This window comes from Hakea prostrata, chromosome 2, assembly GCF_041222555.1.
Source record: "Hakea prostrata isolate BN-2017 chromosome 2, UWA_Hpros_2, whole genome shotgun sequence".
Classification (NCBI taxonomy): domain Eukaryota; kingdom Viridiplantae; phylum Streptophyta; class Magnoliopsida; order Proteales; family Proteaceae; genus Hakea; species Hakea prostrata.
In genome coordinates, this window is record NC_142601.1 from 42,409,476 (window position 1) to 42,427,644 (window position 18,169).

The window sequence follows — 18,169 nt, forward strand, 5'->3', positions numbered from 1 at the left end:
TTCTTTTAAAATTGGAAAATGTCTCAGGACACTAGGACAGTGGCTGATGCATTTTCATTCTTTTTAGAGATCAGGATCCTATAATCAGCCAACAACAGGGAGATTGAAGAAGAAGAAGAGGAAGAGGAAGAAGAAGAAGTGGGAGGAGAAGAAGAAGTAGGAGGAGAGGAAGCAGAAGTAGGAGAAGAAGTAGGAGAAGAAGTAGGAGGAGGAGGAGGAGGAGAAGAAGATTTCTGTGTAGGGACATTGCAGTTAGGATTAATTTTCCTAATCGCAGTCCATACTTTATTTATAATAAAGGAATTACAATAACACTCAAGAAAGGGCATACTAAAAGACACTACTGCTCCTAATAGCTGGCGGCAGATCTCAAGAGAAAACTAACCAGAAAAAAGGACCTAACCACTTGTAACACTAAGGACAATTCTGCCCTTGGTTTCACTGCTGGACTCTAACATTTATAGTGACAAAATTCTTGAAACATGTCTTCCATGCTTGAAAACGTGTAAGAAACATATGTTTTCCTTGAAGTCTAGGGTCATTAAAACCATAAATTGAGCTAGTGACCTTGTTACAGTTGCTGCAGTTTCAGAACACCAGAACCACAGGAAGAAGAGAGAGAGAGTGAGGAAGGAGGAGAGAATGAAGAAGAGGGGAGAGAGTTGTGCTTGATCCCCTCCCCCTTGGATAGGATTTTATCAATGGCAAAGTAACTATTCCCAATTTTCTAAACTGAGCTATATAGAAAATGGAAACTAAATATTAATTGATAGAAAATAGAAACTAGTACCCTAATCTAATATGTACAAGCTTAGGAAATAAAATAAAATCTGTGGAATAAAATTAGGTCTTATCCAATCTGGGGTGGACCTCACATAGTGCAGTTACTGTTAAAAGTGGTAAAACACACATATCTTAACACTCCTATTAGAGAAAGAAGACAGTGACTTGGAAGAAAGGCTTGACGGAGCACATGGGGCTCAAGGACAGTGGGCTTAAGGATAGACAACTGAGAGTGAAACACACAAGTAGGTATACGAGTGCAACTAAAAGGTGGGGCTGCATTTTAAGATTTCTCAAGGCTGGAAGCAGGAAGAACCTCAGAATAGGGGGAAGGAGTTGGAGCAGACATCTTTTAGTAATGAGTTGGGGCAGATTCAGGGGGTAGGTAGCAGTGGTCCCAGGAGCAGTATGGAGTATGGACCCATAGGATGGAGTTTGAACTTTGGTTAAACTGGTTTCTAAGTTCTCATGTAGGTGAGGTCAGCAATAGCTGTGGCTTCTGTAATGCCCGGGTCTGGAAGATTGAGAGATTTGAAGAGGATAGAAGTCCACGTTAAGGGAAGGAGGGTGGTAGGGTATAATATCTGAGGAAGGGGGCTAATGATGTTGTTCCCTATGGAGGTCAAAGGAGTGGAGATTGACGTACTACTAGCCACAGGAGGAGGCAAGGTTTCTTTATTAGAAAGATTGGTTGGCAATTTTCATTGTCATGTCTAAAGATCTTACATACAAAAGCATTGGAGAGGAAGGCATTCATAGACAGGTTTAATGAATGAGCAAGGTCACCATTTGAGACCTTGACTGAAAGCAGAGTCTTCCATAGAAGAGATGTCCATACAAATCTTGGGAAAAGCAAGGGGTCCCATTTTTTTTTAATGCAAGAATTGGGGTTTAGAGGCTTACCAACAAAAGCAGAATGGAGCCTACTGTACTACAGTCATCTTTGCACCAGAAGTGAAGAGCGAAATCTGGCAAGGCAATCTTGATAGGGATGGAGTTAAGTTTGACACTGTGTAGCTGAAGACAATGATCTCAGTGAACAATAGAATGGGTTTTGGACTGATGTGCCAAGGACCACCTTCAAGTGCTCAGACCTTGTCTTCAGTGGAGAATTTGAAATGAAGAAGCAATCGTCTATCAGGCAAGTGTTTCTAAGCCTAGTAAGCTCCCAATGTTAGGAAGATTTTGACATTGGGAAATAGGTGTTGGTTATGGCTGATCAGAGAGTTCCACCACATTGAGGGTGCACGGTTCAATAAATCAGAGGTATGGAGAGACACACTAAAGTCTCCATCAGAGGTGGGTTGAACAGTGGAGAACGACCTTTTGCAGAGCAGACGGGGGTTGAGTGAGGAGAGACTGAGAGACCATCAAGTCACACTGGTGGGAGGAGGTTTGGCAGAGGGATAAAGAAGAGGGAAAGCGGAGTGTTGGAGTATGGTGGCACCTCAGGAGAGTCAGGAGACACATCATTGAGTGGAAGTCTGCCATTCCTCTCTCTACCTAAGTGTTGAAGAGGTTGATATTATTCCTTCCTTTTGCCTTTGCCTACTTCTCTTTATTTCATACTATTGTAATATGCATTCAAGGATGTTTTTGTCTATCCTTGAATGTTCTCCATAACGCCATAAATAAAGTCACAAATTCAAAAGGCCTATTGCTGGCATGATAGAGGTCTCTGGTCTTTCTTGGGAACCAGGCATAAAAAGATTTGGTTGATACCTTTTGACTTGTGAAGGATTGAAGAAGAAGCTCTTGATGGCTTTTGCTAGATCTTCTTTGTTGATATCCTAAGGTTGGAGAAGAAACCCATACTGAATCATTGGCCCAGGCCTTTTCTTTTCCCTGACCAGACTGCTGCCAAAACTCTTCTATCAAAAAGGATCATTTTGAGACCATCCAAATAGGAGGTCCCATTGAACTTGTTTATAAGGCCAAAGGGACAGGGACTAATGGAGAAGATGTTGATGTGCATAACTGATTCTTGAAGAATCTGTCTTCTTCAGAATTAGTGCCATTAAATGAATTATGGATGAGCCATCAATGGAGGTGAGCTGCATGATGGCATTTGCCTCGAGCATTACTGAAAGTTACTGAAAATTATTGTTATGATAAATACTTTTGGTAATTAGGATTTGTATTTTCATGGTGGGAGATCTCGCGAGATATCTCGCTTTTTCAAAGAAGCAAGACATGAGATGGAGATCGAGAGCAGAGAATTGGGACATATTGCTCGAGATTTCGCCATATCTCGCTATATTTCGCTGGAACTCTCAATTTTTGCTAATTTTTTTGTGGATTTCGGCTGGATTTTCACTTGCAACTACTTTGCACATCTACAATATCGAAGGAAGATCAATCATTCTTTGCTTGTCTTATGAACTTATGATTTAATGACTTATCTATAATTTCTAATGGTTTTATAATTTTGTTATTATATTCTTGAAAATTGTGATTGTGATACTCATATGGATGGAATTTTGATGACATTTAGGTTATTTGATGCATTTGATACAATTGCTTTTCATTTATATGCCTTAAAGGTTCTATATTAGATGTTGTATAACCTTGCATTCCCTAATCCTACAACATTTTGGTTTCACACTATGGGTAGACTTAGAAATCATACTTAGGGTTGTTTTCTGACAAAGCCAAAGCCACCAATGTGTTCAAAAGGCCTTAAATAGACTAAATACCAAATTTCAACCCAATTGGGACCCTAAAACCCACAAAGATGGGCCACCGAGTTGACGCAAAAAATTGCATATCTTGACCAGAATGGTCGAGATCTCGGTTTTTCAAGGTGGCGAGATCTCGCTCGAGAGTGAGATCTTCTACCATGCGCATTTCACTAGGTGAAAATACATAAAAGGCAAAAAGGGGGGGGGGGGAGGGAAGGGGAGATATTCTGACAAAGGATGGCATTCCCTCCTAACCAGTTCCCATACAAGTTGCTCACTGTCCACCTTGTGCCTACTCTTTTCCCAATGCAATATTTCAGCCCTTTATTAGTTGCTTGTATTTCCCTGTTCAAGTAGTGACAATTCCTCTCCTTGGTCGACAGTGCGCTGCCACTTGCATCCTTGGTCCAACTTCCATAAATTGCTATTGATTGTCCAAGAGTTCCATTGTTGTGCAACACCATGTATGGGGACAATTTATTCCAAAGAAAAGCTTTAAGAACTCTACTGCTCCAATATTTGTGAATGTCCACTTCTCAGCTACATATTCTTGACTTCGAATTTTCTAGTCTTCTGAGATGATTAAGGCTCCACACTTTGCAACTACATCTTCAATTATGGCTGCTACGACTCTGTCTTGGTGTCTTCTCTCTGTACTTCCTTTCAATCCAGAGATGTTGAATGGTTTTGCAAAGGCCAACTTCTTAATTATTCCAATCTTATCAGCTGTAAGTTGGTATTGGACCCACAGCTCTGAATCTTGCGCCCAGGTCATTTTGAACTTTTTTCATTTGTTAGTGTTGCAAAGATGCAGCTCTGGACTCTACTTCCTGCTTCTTCCCAGCTGAAGCTACAATTTGGCTGCACCTGGAACTCCTCTTGATTAAAGCATGCCTGATTGGGAGGGCATCCTTAGGCATCTCCCCACTGTGAAAGAATGTATAGGAATATTCTCTGTAAACCAAACTGCTGCCCACCAGTCCATCCTCACTCAGAAACTTTTGTTCAATAACCTTCCATTCTGAGTTAGTAGTAAAGTAGCCAAGAAAATAATAATAGGGTAAGGAGGAAGAGAAAATAATAAAAGAAAAGGCTCCCAGGGCATATGTCTCTAGGCACGATGCCCTGTTATTCTACATGAGCCTGCCTGAATGTGTTCATTGATTTTTTCATTTCAATCAAAATTTTGAGCTGTGGTTGATACTGAAGTTTTTTGGCATGACCACATGATGGTCTTTAACATATTATTCCAAAGAATTGTACCATAAGTTCCAAATGGAACATAGAGTAAAACAGAAATATGTCTTTGGAGTTTGGTAACTTACGCAAATCAGATATACCTATATTGTTTTTGATGACTTTGCTTCTTTCTTTTCCTTTTCTGTTGGCTAGCATGAATGGTGAGACTTGATCACTTTGATCTGTGAATCCTTAATTTTTGAATTGTAAGAACTCATTGCAGCTGAAAGAACTCTACAAAGTTAAAATGCAGGAACATAGTTGACATTGGAGAAGAAGCTGCAATTTCACCGTTTTACGTGCATATGAGGTCTTTCATGGTGAATTCCTAACGTGAACTTTCACTTCTTTCCCCCTGTTTTTCAGGCACTTGCAGTTGTCACCCTTGGTGACCAACAAATGGCTCAAAGGTTAGACAACCTTGTTGATGTTGATGAATCAAAAAGGTTCTATCTGCAGGTATTTTCCCTAATCTGCAGTCATTAGTTGATAACATATTGACCTACTTTTACAAGAAATAATATGCAATGACTATATCGTTAATCTGCTACGTTTTTAAAACTTAAATGCATGTATGATTGTTATCACGTCTTGGTGGCTATATTTTGTTTTGGGCTTGAAATTCAATTGATTTTATTTTATTATACTTTACATTTTAACTGTTCTTTATTTGTCATTACTTTGTCCTCTTTATTGGATGACACGACACATGGTTGAACATAAAAGTACCAAGCAAGTGAAAAGGGGGGGGGGACTATAAATAGTACTCTGTTACTAGTATAATCATTAGGTCTTTCCTTTGTGAACCCTAAGTCATGTTTTTTTCCCCTTGGGATTTGTGCTTTAGGTAAATTAATTGCAACTCTGTGGGCCGCCTGAAGAGAGAAACGATTCTAGTTAAAATTTTATGGGAGATTTATTATTACAGCCCTAAAAGTGTTAGTTCATGGAGTAAGGGTATTATGGGTACTTTGTTGAAAGGGGAAAATAATTTGTATTTTACCTCTGTATGTATTCATGTTAGTGTGGGGGTATTGATATACTCTATATGGTATTGACAAGTTAGTAGATAGGGGAGGGGAAATTGTTCCTCACTCAATCGTTTTAATGCATTCTTACTTTTATCTTCTCTCATCTTATTTCTTTCCATTACTTTTAACTTGGTACCAGACTCAGTTTCATAGTCAATGAGGAAATTCTCTCTCCATTGTGGTTCTAGTTTCTTGAGTGCTAGAGAACTTCACCAGGAGATAACCAACATCAACTTAAAAAAAAAAACTTTAATTTTTCATGTCAAATGATCCATCCAATAATGAGAATAATTGGCCGTCCATAAGTATAGCAGCATCAAAGGCACTATCCAAATAATGCCAATTGTAGGGGGGAACCTCCACACTAACAGATACAAAATTGTTTAAAAAATTGTAGCTCCACTGTCTACACATAACTTTTTGCAACAAGGCAAAGTAATCGGCTAAAGTATGGGTAGGTAAAAGGCAGTATAAGTTACTGCAGACCAAGTAGGTAAGGTAGTATGGGTTACTATGGACCAAGTAGGTAAATAAAAGTAGTATATGTTACTAAAGACCAAGTAGGTAAGGTAGTATGGGTTACTACGGACCAAGTAGGTAAATAAAGGTAGTATAGGTAACTACATACCAAGTTAGTAGGTGAAAGTAGTATAGGTTACTACGGACTAGGTAGGTAGTTAAAAGGTAGTATAGGTTATTATGGACCAACTGACCAAGTTGGTAGATAAAAGGTAGTATGGGTTGCTACAGACTAGATAGGTAAAATGTATAAAATACCATCTTCAAGTAGGTAGATAAAAAACAACCAAGTAGTTAGGTGTTACTGTAGAATACCATATTAGGAGGATAAAGATCTTCAGAATAATACTCTTCAAAAGACTTGAGTAGATATAGACTAAGGCTTCAATCTCCCCCTCACATATAGCATTACATGTTATCCATGTCTCAAAGTCTGACTTGAGGAACCCCTTGGGTACTTGAATGAACCATGTTATTTGATGAATCCAAGTACAAGAACTTCCAATCATTACAGTAGAAAATTCTGAACCACCAACCTCAACTCAAATGGGGCAATAGCAAAAGTAGAAACCACATAGTAGTAAGGGAAGCACCAACAATATCAGAGGAAGAGTGATAACCAGTAGTATGTCCTAGAGATCCAAAATGTAGCAAATTAACTCAGAGGAAATTATTGTAGAACTAGTGATCATTAATATAATATTCCATCTACTAGAAGAATAACACCATCAAAGTCGATTCTGGTAAATAGAAAACCAGGGGAAAAAATGGGGCTGCAGTCGATTCAAGTAAGTAGGACAGCATTACCATGTAAACGAAATTTTCCAAGTGCTATATCACCCGAAACAATCAATGGCAGCAATAGAGAAGCAATGCAGTACCAACATAAATTTTTTAGAGTAGAAGAATTGAACAGAACTGGGCAGTAGTAGTGTGACTGGTAGAAAATTCATATGACATCAACAGAATTTTTCAGAGTGAACAATTCAATAAATCAGGGGCAGCAATAGTATATCTTGCAGCAGCAATACAAGTAGTACTAGTATCACAATAGAATACAAAGGCAGCAAAACAATGGGAATATCAGGATCACATCCTATCTACCAGAAGACTAATAGATTGGAGTCAGTTCTGGTAGATAGGTTAGTAGCAAACATAGGGCAACAAAGATAACACCTTGTAGGAAACCATATAGAAGCAGTCTAGCAGCAACAATAACACCAATGGGGGTATGACATTGAGGTTACCAATTGAAGAGTAGTAGCAATTGAAGAAATCACTTAAGAAAAAATAAAATAATCCAGGCAATAGATGCAGTCTAGAGAACCAAAGTAGAGTCAATTGATAGAAGAATATATGTTGTTTAGGCTGCACACAGCTATAGCAAGTTTGACAGGTCCTCTTGTGTATAAAAAGTTTAACTGGTCTCTAGATTCTGTAGCATTGGTAATAGTGGGTACATGGATCACTTCATGAATTGTGAAGAAAGATCTAATATATCATTAATGCAGCAAGGGGTGGCTATGCACCAAGTAGAAAGGAAAACCAGAGAAAATTGATCAAAATTGAGAGAGAAGTAGTCCCTAGTTTGATTAAACCCGCTCTGATACTATGTTAAAATTTTAGCACCTATAATTAGCCTAAGGACTGAAAGGAAATTCAGAAAGAAGAAGAATAGAAGAAGACTGAAGAAGAAGGAGAATAAGAGAAGAGGGAGAGAGCTTGTATGTATATGTGTTGTAAGTCATAAGTGAGTACAGTTAGGAGTTTGAGTCCAGTTGGGAGTTTGGTCTATTAGAGAGCCTTTATTGTTTTGTGTTTTTTAGTCCCACATCGGGGAACATTGTACTTGCTCATCCATAACTATTATTATAAATAAAGCCTTGCTATGTCACACAAGACATAAGTCAGGATTTTCTCAGGATTTTGACATGGTATTAGAGCGACGTTAAACTCCCAGTCCACATTCTCTCCATTATTCTAAACCCCGACCACCATCCCAGTCCCCATTGCCTCCATCATTCTACAACCCCAGTCACCATCCCTTCGTTGTCCTCCTCCCAAAAATTCTAGGATGATTTAAACTCCAAAAAAAGAAGTCTTCTATTTGTAGATTCAGCCCTGCGACAGTGTTAGACAAGCTTCTAGATGTCTCTAAAGCCTTCAAAGATGCTTAATAGTGGTTCTGGGTACATCGTAGGTTCAGGTAATGTTTTTTGAGATTGCAGGGACCTATTTTGTAAATTCAAATAGTTCCAGGGATTTGTTTTGCGAATTTAAATAGTTCCAAGGATCCTTTATGCACATTCAAATAGTTTTAGGGAGTTGTATGTATATTCCAATATTTTCAAGGGCTGTTTTGCAAATTCTAATACTTCCAGGGGCTGTTTGTAGATTCGAATGGTTCTAGTGGCTGTTTTGTAAATTCGAATAGTTTCGGGATATGTAAATTTGAATGGTTCCAGGTAGCTGTTTGTAATTTTTGAGTGCTTTCTTCCTGCGATAATCGATTCTACATCTTCTTTGTTTGGTACATTTGAAGAGTCTCCCATCTTCCATTCATCGGGATCGTGAGTTTTCTCTGCTTCAGATGACCATTGTGAGACTTAATGGGACAAATTATCTTAGATGGTCTCATTCAGTTTCCTTGCTGTTGGAGCTCGTGGTCTTACTGGCCATCTTGATGGTAATTCTATCAAACCTTCCACACCTAGTTTGCAACTTTTTAAGTGGTACACAGATGAATGCTTGGTCATGGGTTTTCTCATTAATTCCATTGAATCAAGCATAGCAGACAATTATCTCCTCCTTCCTAATGCGACAACTATTTGGAAAGTTGCTAAGGATACATACTCCAGAGTAGGCAATGATGCACAATGCTTTAAAATTAGATGGAAAATCAATCGATTGCAACAAAAGGACCTTACTCTTTCTCAGTACTACAACACTCTTTGGGGATATTACCAGACTTTAGATTTCTATGGGAAGTTTACACCAAGGAATGCTGAAGATGCTATTGCCAATCAACAGTGGGAAGACAAACGAAGAGTTTATGATTTTTTAGTAGGATTGAATATAGAATTTGATCAAATTCGCGCACAGATCCTTTCTAGAGAGCCTTTCCCATCTCTGGCTCAAGCCTATGCCATGGTAGATACAGAGGACAATCGATGGATAGCTATGGTACATACATAGACTCTTGATAGGTCTGCGTTAGCTGCTGGTTTTGGAAACCCTAAGCCTAGTTTTGGTGGCTTTCGACCTACTGTGAAGTGTGAGTATTGTGGGAAGGAACACCATACAAAAGATAAATGTTGGAAACTACATGGACGTCCAACCAAATCTCGTGGAGGAGGAAAGAGTGGCAGTAGGGGCAATCAAGTATTTGCAAATCAGGCTATTCCAGACATACAGAGAACTCCAAGACCTACTTCCTTAGACGAGATTGAGAATCTTCTTTGTTAGTTGATGACCAGACTTGACGGATCCTCTTCCGTTTTGACTCCCAGTGTGAGTGTTGCATCTGCCATTGCCTCTACCTTTGGTTCCCAGCTTCCTGCAGGTATTTTTAGTTGTCATAGTGTCAATTCTATTGATCCCTCCTGGATAATTGACTTTGGGGCAACCAACCACATGATAGGCTCATCTTTTTTATTTCACACTTATTCTTCTATTCCACCTGTTCAGAACGTTCAAACAACTGATGGATTGCTGTCCCCTATTGCTAGAAAGGGCTCCATCATCTGTTCGCCTAACCTCACCCTTTCCGCTATTTTGCATGTTCCTAAATTTTCAGCTAATTTATTATCCATTAGTAGCCTAACCCGTGATATTGAACTGGAAAATACATTCTTTCCATCTCACTATGTTTTTCAGGACCTGGAGACAGGGTGTATGATTGACTGTGGTAAACAATATTGGATGGTTCTGATTCTCCATCAACTCTTTTTGCAGTTTTTGCATCATCCTCTTCTACATTAGTGTCTTTATTATAGTTGCATAATTGTCCTGGCCACATTCATTTATCAGTTTTATTTGGACTCTTTCCTAATTTGGTTAAAAAGTGTCATTTGAATGATTTTCGCTATGATGCTTGTATTTTTGCCAAGAAAACATGAAATATTTATCCCATTTCAGATAATAGAACTAAATTTCCTTTTTCTGCTATTCGCTCGGATCATTTGATGTATGGGGTCCTTCTTGGACTGTGTCTATATCTGGCCTTCGTTGGTTTGTTACATTCATTGATTGTTGCACCCACACTACTTGGTTTATCACTTGCATAAAAAAAGTGATGTGTTCTCCTGTTTCCCAAATTTCCACAATATGATTAAGAGTTTAAGACCTAGTTTGTGGTTGTACTAAAAATCCTTAGGACAGATAATGGGACTGAATGTTCAAGTGGCAGCTTTCCCTCTTACTAGTCTGATCATGGGATTATCCATCAAACTAGTTGTGTTGATACACCTCATCAAAATGGGGTTGTAGAACACAAAAATAGGCATCTCTTAGAAGTGGCACGATCCTTTATGTTCACTATGAATGTGCCACCTAGATTTTTTGTGGTGATGCAGTTTAAACTGCCACGTATCTCATTAATAGGATGCCTTCGCATGTCTTAAATCAGTGTTGTCCTCTTGAAGTTCTCTTAGGTACAACCAATTTTACTATACCCCCTAAGATCTTTTGATGTGTTGCATTTGTTCGCAACCATCATAGTCATGGTAAGCTTGATCCCAGAGAGTGACGGTGTATATTCTTGAGCTATCCCCTTACACAAAAAGGTTATAAATGTTACCATCCTGAATCTCGTTGATTTTTTGTGTTTATGGATGTTGTTTTTCAAGAACAAGTTCCTTTTTTTCTCCTCTTCTTCAGGGGGAGAGTCTTAGTGAAGAAGCTCCGATGTTCCTTGAGATTCCTCCTAAAGTTCTTACTGTTGAGTCTCCTTGGCAAATTTTCTATTGGAAGATGGAGTGACTGGATAGGAATAGCTGGTGGATGATGTGTAGGGGGAGTCTAGACCTCCTTTAAAGACCTACCAAAAGAAGTAGAAGCCCTCCTTTAAGCTACGACAATTGGAAGCACTAGATCCTTGTCTTGGAGCAACCATTCCTCCTGATGAGTCTGTCTTTCATCTTGATTTGCCCATTGTATAAAGATAACAACCACATACTTGCACCAAACACCCAATTTCTAACCATGTATCTTATCATTCCTTATCCCTAGAATTTCAAAGCTTTATTTCCTCTTTGTCTTCCACCTCTATCCCTAATTCATGGCAAGATGTAGTGTCTCACTCAGACTAAAAGAAAGCTATGGATGAGGAAATGCAAGCCCTGTGAAAAAAATAAGACATAGGATCTGGTATCCTTGCTTGCAGGGAAGAAGACTGTTGGATGCAAATGGGTGTTTGTAATAAAACACAAAGTAGATGGGACCATTGAGAAATATAAAGCAAGACTGGTAGCCAAGGGCTTTACTCAAACCTATGGCATTAACAGTCGACTACCAAGAGACATTAGCTATTGTTGCTAAGATGGTTGTTCTCTTTTGTGCTATAAACCAAGGGTGGAGTCTTCAATAATTGGATGTGAAGAATGCTTTCTACATGAAGAGCTGAAGGAAGAAGTATATATGGATGTGCCCCCTGCCCAAATCTTTTAGTCCTACATTGGGGAACATTGTACTTGCTCATTCATAACTATTACTATAAATAAAGCCTTGCTATGTCACACCGGACATAAGTTAGGATTCTCTTCAAATTTCAACAATATGTTAGCTCTCACCTGGTACTTTATTTATAATGTAAAATCAAGTCTTAGCTTAGGAAAGTTTCCTAAACTGAGTTGCTGCAAAAAGAAAATTACATATTGCATAGAATCTTCCAAATCTACTAAAAAGAAAACTAGCATTAAGAGATTAATTATCAACCAAGTAGTAAGAAAAAAAGAAAGTAACCAAAATAGAAAGCAACTAAAATAGAAAGTATCGAAAAAGGAAACTCCAAGCTGCAGCTCCAAAACTTGTGCACCAAGGCATGGTGGGAGAGCGAGATCTCGCTACCATGAAAAACCGAGATCTCGACCATCTCGGCGAGATCTCGGTCGAGATGTGCCATTGGGCGTCAACTCGGTAGCCCATCTCGGTGGGTTTTAAGGTCCCAGTTAGGCTAAAACTTGGTTTTTAGCCTATTTGATGCCTTTTGAACACACTAGTGGCCTTGGATTTGTGAGAAAACAGCCCTAAGTATGATTTCTAAGTCTACCCATATTGTGAAACTGAAATGCTGTAGGATTAGAGAATGCAAGGTTATATAACATATAATATAAAACCATTAATGTTGTAGGATTAGAGAATGCAAGGTTATATAACATGTAATATAAAACCTTAAGGCATATAAATGAAAATCATGTGTATTAAATACATCAAATAACTTAAATGTCATCAAGATAACATTCATATGAGTATTACAATCTTAACTTTCAAGAATAGAATGATAAAAGTATACAACCGTTAGAAGTTTTATATAAGTCATTAATGCATAAGTTCATAAGACAAGTAGAGGATGATTGAGTTTTCTTTGATGTTGTAGATGTGCTAAGAGTAGTTGCAAGTGAAACTTTGGCTGAAATCTACAAAAAATTTGGTAAAAATTGAGAGTTCCAGCGAGATATGGCGAGATTTGGGGCGAGATATGGCGAGATATAGCGAGATATGGAGAGATATGGCGAGATCTCGAGCGAGATATCCCATCTCGCAGATCTCGCCCTTGATCTCGTCTCGGTTTATGAAGAAACCGAGATATCTCGCGAGATCTCCCACCATGCACCAAGGTAGCATTCCATGATAGAAACTTTCCCAAAATAAAAACTTGTCCACCAAGGTTGCTGCAATTCTCAATAAGGCTTTACAAGAAAAAGAAGGAACTTAACTCAAATTGGGAGACTCAACTAAGACTTATAGACCAACTTAACTAGGGTTTCCTTTATAAATTAGGATACCCTTTAACAACCACCCAAAATTAAGGAATTCTTCTTAAAGTAAAAAGCTAATCTTATCGATGAGAGTCCTCTATAGGAAAAGACTCCTTACCTAAGTAAACCACAACCACTAATAAAGACAAATTCCAATAAAAACAAACTCCTAAAAGATAGGAGCCCTTCTTGTAAAAGAGTAATCTTATCGACAATTTATCTAATGGAAACTACTCAAATAAAGGAAATTAACATGGACTGGGACTCTACTAAAATTCTGGAATTAGATTCTAGCAGTGAAAAAGGGTTTAAAATGCTGAAAATACCCCTGTACTTGGGTTTGGTCAGCATGCTTGGCTGGGCTTGGGGCTACTTCAGGTTCGGCCAGGGGGGGTCAACCTATGTTCACATCATATCATATCTGACAATGGTGTTTCCGTTCAATGTAGGATCTAGGGTTATACCGATTAATATACAACCTGTCTTGGATGTACATTGACTGGAGGGCATTTGGTCCAACCTTCTTTCTAGAGGCAAACTCTTCTTTAGGAGGGCAAACAATGCAGAAAAGGCAGTCTCTGTGCTCTTCATCCTTATGCTGAAGCTGAAGTTGACCTGTAAATTGTAATGTGATATATTAGTTTCTCTTTTGTGAAGCTAACACTCTCATATGATGTTTTTCATACTATCCTGTCCTCTGTCTCTCTTTCACCTGCTCTTTTCTGGTTCTCACTTTTAAGTTTTGACCATTGAGCACTTTTTCTTTTTATTTTTATTTTTTACCATAACCAATACTGAATTAATTGTTAATTATGGCCCTATTTATTATTGTTGTAAGATCCCTTATTTCATTGATTATTCAAAAGACACTTTTGCTCAACTGTCCAGTATTCATTCCCACCCTCATGTGTGGGAGAAGTTGGGCGCATTGGAGCACCTAGTAGAAGAGAAATAGGTCATGGAATGCTTGCAGAAAGAGCACTGGAGCCTATTTTGCCTTCCATAGAGGATTTCCCTTACACCATACGTGTTGAGAGTACCATTACTGAAAGCAATGGTTCATCAAGGTTAAGTGTTATGATATTTTGATAATTTCAAGATATTTTAAATTTTCAAATGTTTCTAAATGAAGATTTCTTCCACTTTGTTAACTGTAAACCTGGTTTTCCCACCTTCCCCCCCCCCCCTCTCTTCTTTTTTTCCTTTACTAACTGATATTTGATTTGTTATTGCATATTGTTTTAACAGTATGGCATCCGTTTGTGGTGGTTGCTTAGCTTTACAAGATGCTGGTGTTCCTGTGAAGTACTCTATTGCAGGAATAGCAATGGGTATGGTTTTGGATACAAAAGAATTTGGGGGAGATGGCAATCCACTTATTCTCTCTGACATTACTGGATCTGAAGATGCTTCTGGAGACATGGATTTTAAGGTTTGGACTTGTGAACTCAATTTTTCTCTATCTATTAGCCTTACCCAACTACTCAAGTTTGATATCATGGAATCTGGTGTTATCGCTACACTTTTATTTTTATTTTCTGATAAATGGTTGTTTTTGTATTAGAAATGGGGGAATACAGAAAAGGCAATCTCCTAAAAGTCCAACTCAGGGAAGGATATTCCATTAAAGGAGGGCATTCCCTCCTACCCAAGGACCGTTTAGGAAAAGTAAACGTAAAACCGATTACACTCTAAAGTAAACATGAGCTTCTACATCCTTCTGAATAAGGTCCACTAGCTCCTCTGGAAAATCACAAGGTGCCCACTCTGCTTGACTCTGTGTCAACTGGATGCAAGTCATGAATTCAGCTGGCTGGTATTGCTCACCCCACACATGCACAAATTCCTTTTCATGGAGGACTATAGCAGTCTGTCTTATTTCTTCTTTCGGAGGTTGGACTGTCCATGGCCCTTGGATTCTCCCATTAATAATGTCTCTTGGTAACTTGGAATCAGAGCAATAGAAACAGCCAGCTATCCTTTTGATATAGAGATCTTCAAGTTACTAGGAGATTACAACCTTAGATTGGAACCTTTTTAGGACTCTTAACTTGGGACTTAATAGACAACTTTAAACCAAACTAGGACTCTAAAGCAAAACAAACTCCTAAAAAATACGATCCCCTTGGGATAAGGAATCTTATCTTATCCACAACAAAACTCAACTCAACTCAACTTACAATGGAATAGAACTCTCAATCTACTGACCCAAATAAGAAACTGAAAATAGATCTAGGACCCTTGGATTGAGGGGATTCTATCCAGATCTATATTGAGCTCTAAAAGGGGTTGAAAAATGACCATCACACCCTTGGGGCATTCGGCTAGCTTGGATTGGGCATTCAGATATGGATTTTGGAACCAGTTATTTTGGGGGGGGGGTCCTTTTTTCACAACTTCACATCAATCTTCTTTTGAAATTTCGGTTCACCTTGCCATCTCGCCATGGCCAAAACAACGAAATTTCTTCTTCTTCTTCTTCTTCTTTTTTTTTTTTTTTCTCTAATTTCGATGAGTTTTTGGTTGTCTGGCCTAAGTTGAGGCTAATAAACACAGTAGATACCTAGACCAAAGGAGTGTTCTTGATTGACACTTGCCCTGCTATATGTGGGTGAAACTCCAAGTCTAGAATGTGCATTTTTCACAAATGTAAATATGGATATTAGGCGAAACAACATTAAAATTTTCATTAAAATATAACAACAAATACAACAAGTAGAATTCAATATAGAAGTAATGTGTCGGGCTGGATTTATCCCCTTGGTCATGGATTACTCTAAGTAGTGGGCATAAGCAAGCTATGACATGGTACGAATAAAGTTATCCATAGTGTTTTTAACTGCCCTTCTGTAGGTAGCGTCATCAGCATTAACTAGATATCCTAGCTTAGTGAATGTGGCATACAGCCATGGACTGTAACTCAGTGGCATAATTCACATAACTGGCTGTGCTGGTCCTGATGGATATCCAAAGATGGAGTCCACAATTGATGCATCTGATCCATCTTTATTCCCACATGCAAACATGAAACTGGAATCAGCAAATGAACCACCATATCTATATCCATAACCATAAGCGTCATACGGTACAACCCCTTGGAATTTCAAAATTTCATTCTTTCGAGATTTCAGCAAAATTTCCAAAGTTCCACCAAAATTACCGATATTTTGGCAAAATTTCAACGAAACATTGCAGCCTTGAATATTGGCCATGGTTTGGTTTCGCTGAGTACCAAAATGCTATGGTTGCCACTGATTAGTAATTAACTTTGTTATTACCTCATACAAGAACATACACAAAGCAATCAGTCTATAGCCTACAAAGGTCCCCCACGTGTTCTCCTTTTGGTATTAGGGTAACAAAAGTAGCATTAATGGAGTTAAGCGGCTTAAGCCTGAATCACCTTCTCACCAACCAACTCCCAAGAAGCCTTATAGAAGCTACTACCCATTGCATCCTACCCAGAGGCCTTTTAGTCCTTCTCCTTTATACCAAAGACAACCTTCTAAATTTTTTCCTTGGTTATTTGCATTTCTAGACAGCTTTATTGTCCATCTGAAAAAATCCCCTTTAAGGTAAATTAGGCACATATCCTCTCTCATCCTCTACACCAGCTCCAAATAATTTTGAAAAGAAGTAATCTGCCTCCACTTTTGCATCCTTGGATCCACCAAAGACACCCCTGCTCATTTTTATCCACTATAATGTGGATCCTGTGCTGTCTACAATGAACTGCCCTATGGAAAATAGAATTATTTCCATTGCCAAGTTGGAGCCACTGGACCCTTGATTTTTCTTTTAGAAACCTCTCCTTCACTTGAAATGCTGCCATAGCTTCCTTTTCCCCTCCTATTCCAGGTTTTTGCTGATAAGGGATTTGATGTGGTGCAGTTCAGCCTCTGCCTCCTTCACTGCAAGGTGAACACCTCCAACACGTCTTATTCCAAACATGCAGTTCCCCCTTAACATTTCTCAGGCAGTCAGCAAAATCAATAAGAGGATTCAGCCTATTATTAATGGGTACCTTCACCTCTCCTTCCTACCGCATGGTAATCTGGCTTGGAGGTCCAGGTTTGGAAGAACTTGAAAGACTTAGGACCGGATTTGTATTCTCCCAAATTTTTTTAGTAGAATAGACTATGATCTGACAAGCCAGGTTCCAAAAACACTGCCTCTGACAGCCCTGACTTATCCAACCAGACATTATTAACCAATACCCTGAAAACCTTGAACACATTCTACTACTTCCCCTCTGATTGTTTGTCCAGGTAGACAGTTCTCTCCACTCCAAGTCAGATTGGCCTGCATCAAATATACACTCATTACAGTCATCCATGGCTGCTGTATGACCTGGTTTCCCTCCTTTCTTCTCATAATAGTAGTGTACTACATTGAAGTCCCCAGTACTGTTCAAGAATCTCTGGTTGAACCAGCTAACTGAACCAGTTCTCTGCACAAACAAACAACCTTTCTTGCACGTTAACAGCAACCACCTCAGTGCAAACAAACCCAGTCGAAGTCCCAGACTCCCAGTTATTCTTACTTGGAAGTGAATGAACTGAGGTTCTCCTTCAATACTTCTACTGTTATAGCATTTGGATCCCAACCTATACAAATCCTAGTAGGCAAGGTTGCAGTGCCATTATGCATAAACTTCCATCCTGGTCTGTAACTTCGAGTTGCAGCCTCCAAATTTTCCACTTTTATTTTAGTCTCTGGCAAACTAGTTAATTTGATCTTATACTCTCATGCAGAAATCTTCTAATTTGATTTTGTTTTTTCTGGAGCATTCAGTCTCCTTACATTCCAGCATAAGCAGTTCAGTCTAACTTTGCAGACCACCTGACCTGTTGCCATTCTTCCTGTGCTCCTCGTGGTTCCAGTCTTCTTTCTGGTATAAGTTGTAGCAGTCCCTTTCTGATCAGACATTTCCTCTATA

At 38.8% G+C, this 18,169-nt stretch overlaps 1 protein-coding gene across 1 annotated transcript in view; it reads left to right on the forward strand.

Annotated features, from left to right (window-relative positions):
* RIF10 (polyribonucleotide nucleotidyltransferase) overlaps window positions 1-18,169 on the forward strand; it is a 106,998-nt gene that overhangs the window by 72,931 nt on the left and 15,898 nt on the right. Inside the window, 3 exon segments of the mRNA XM_089144650.1 lie at window positions 5,070-5,162; window positions 14,119-14,297; window positions 14,479-14,662. Of these exon segments, the coding sequence (XP_089000776.1) occupies window positions 5,070-5,162; window positions 14,119-14,297; window positions 14,479-14,662 (456 nt within the window).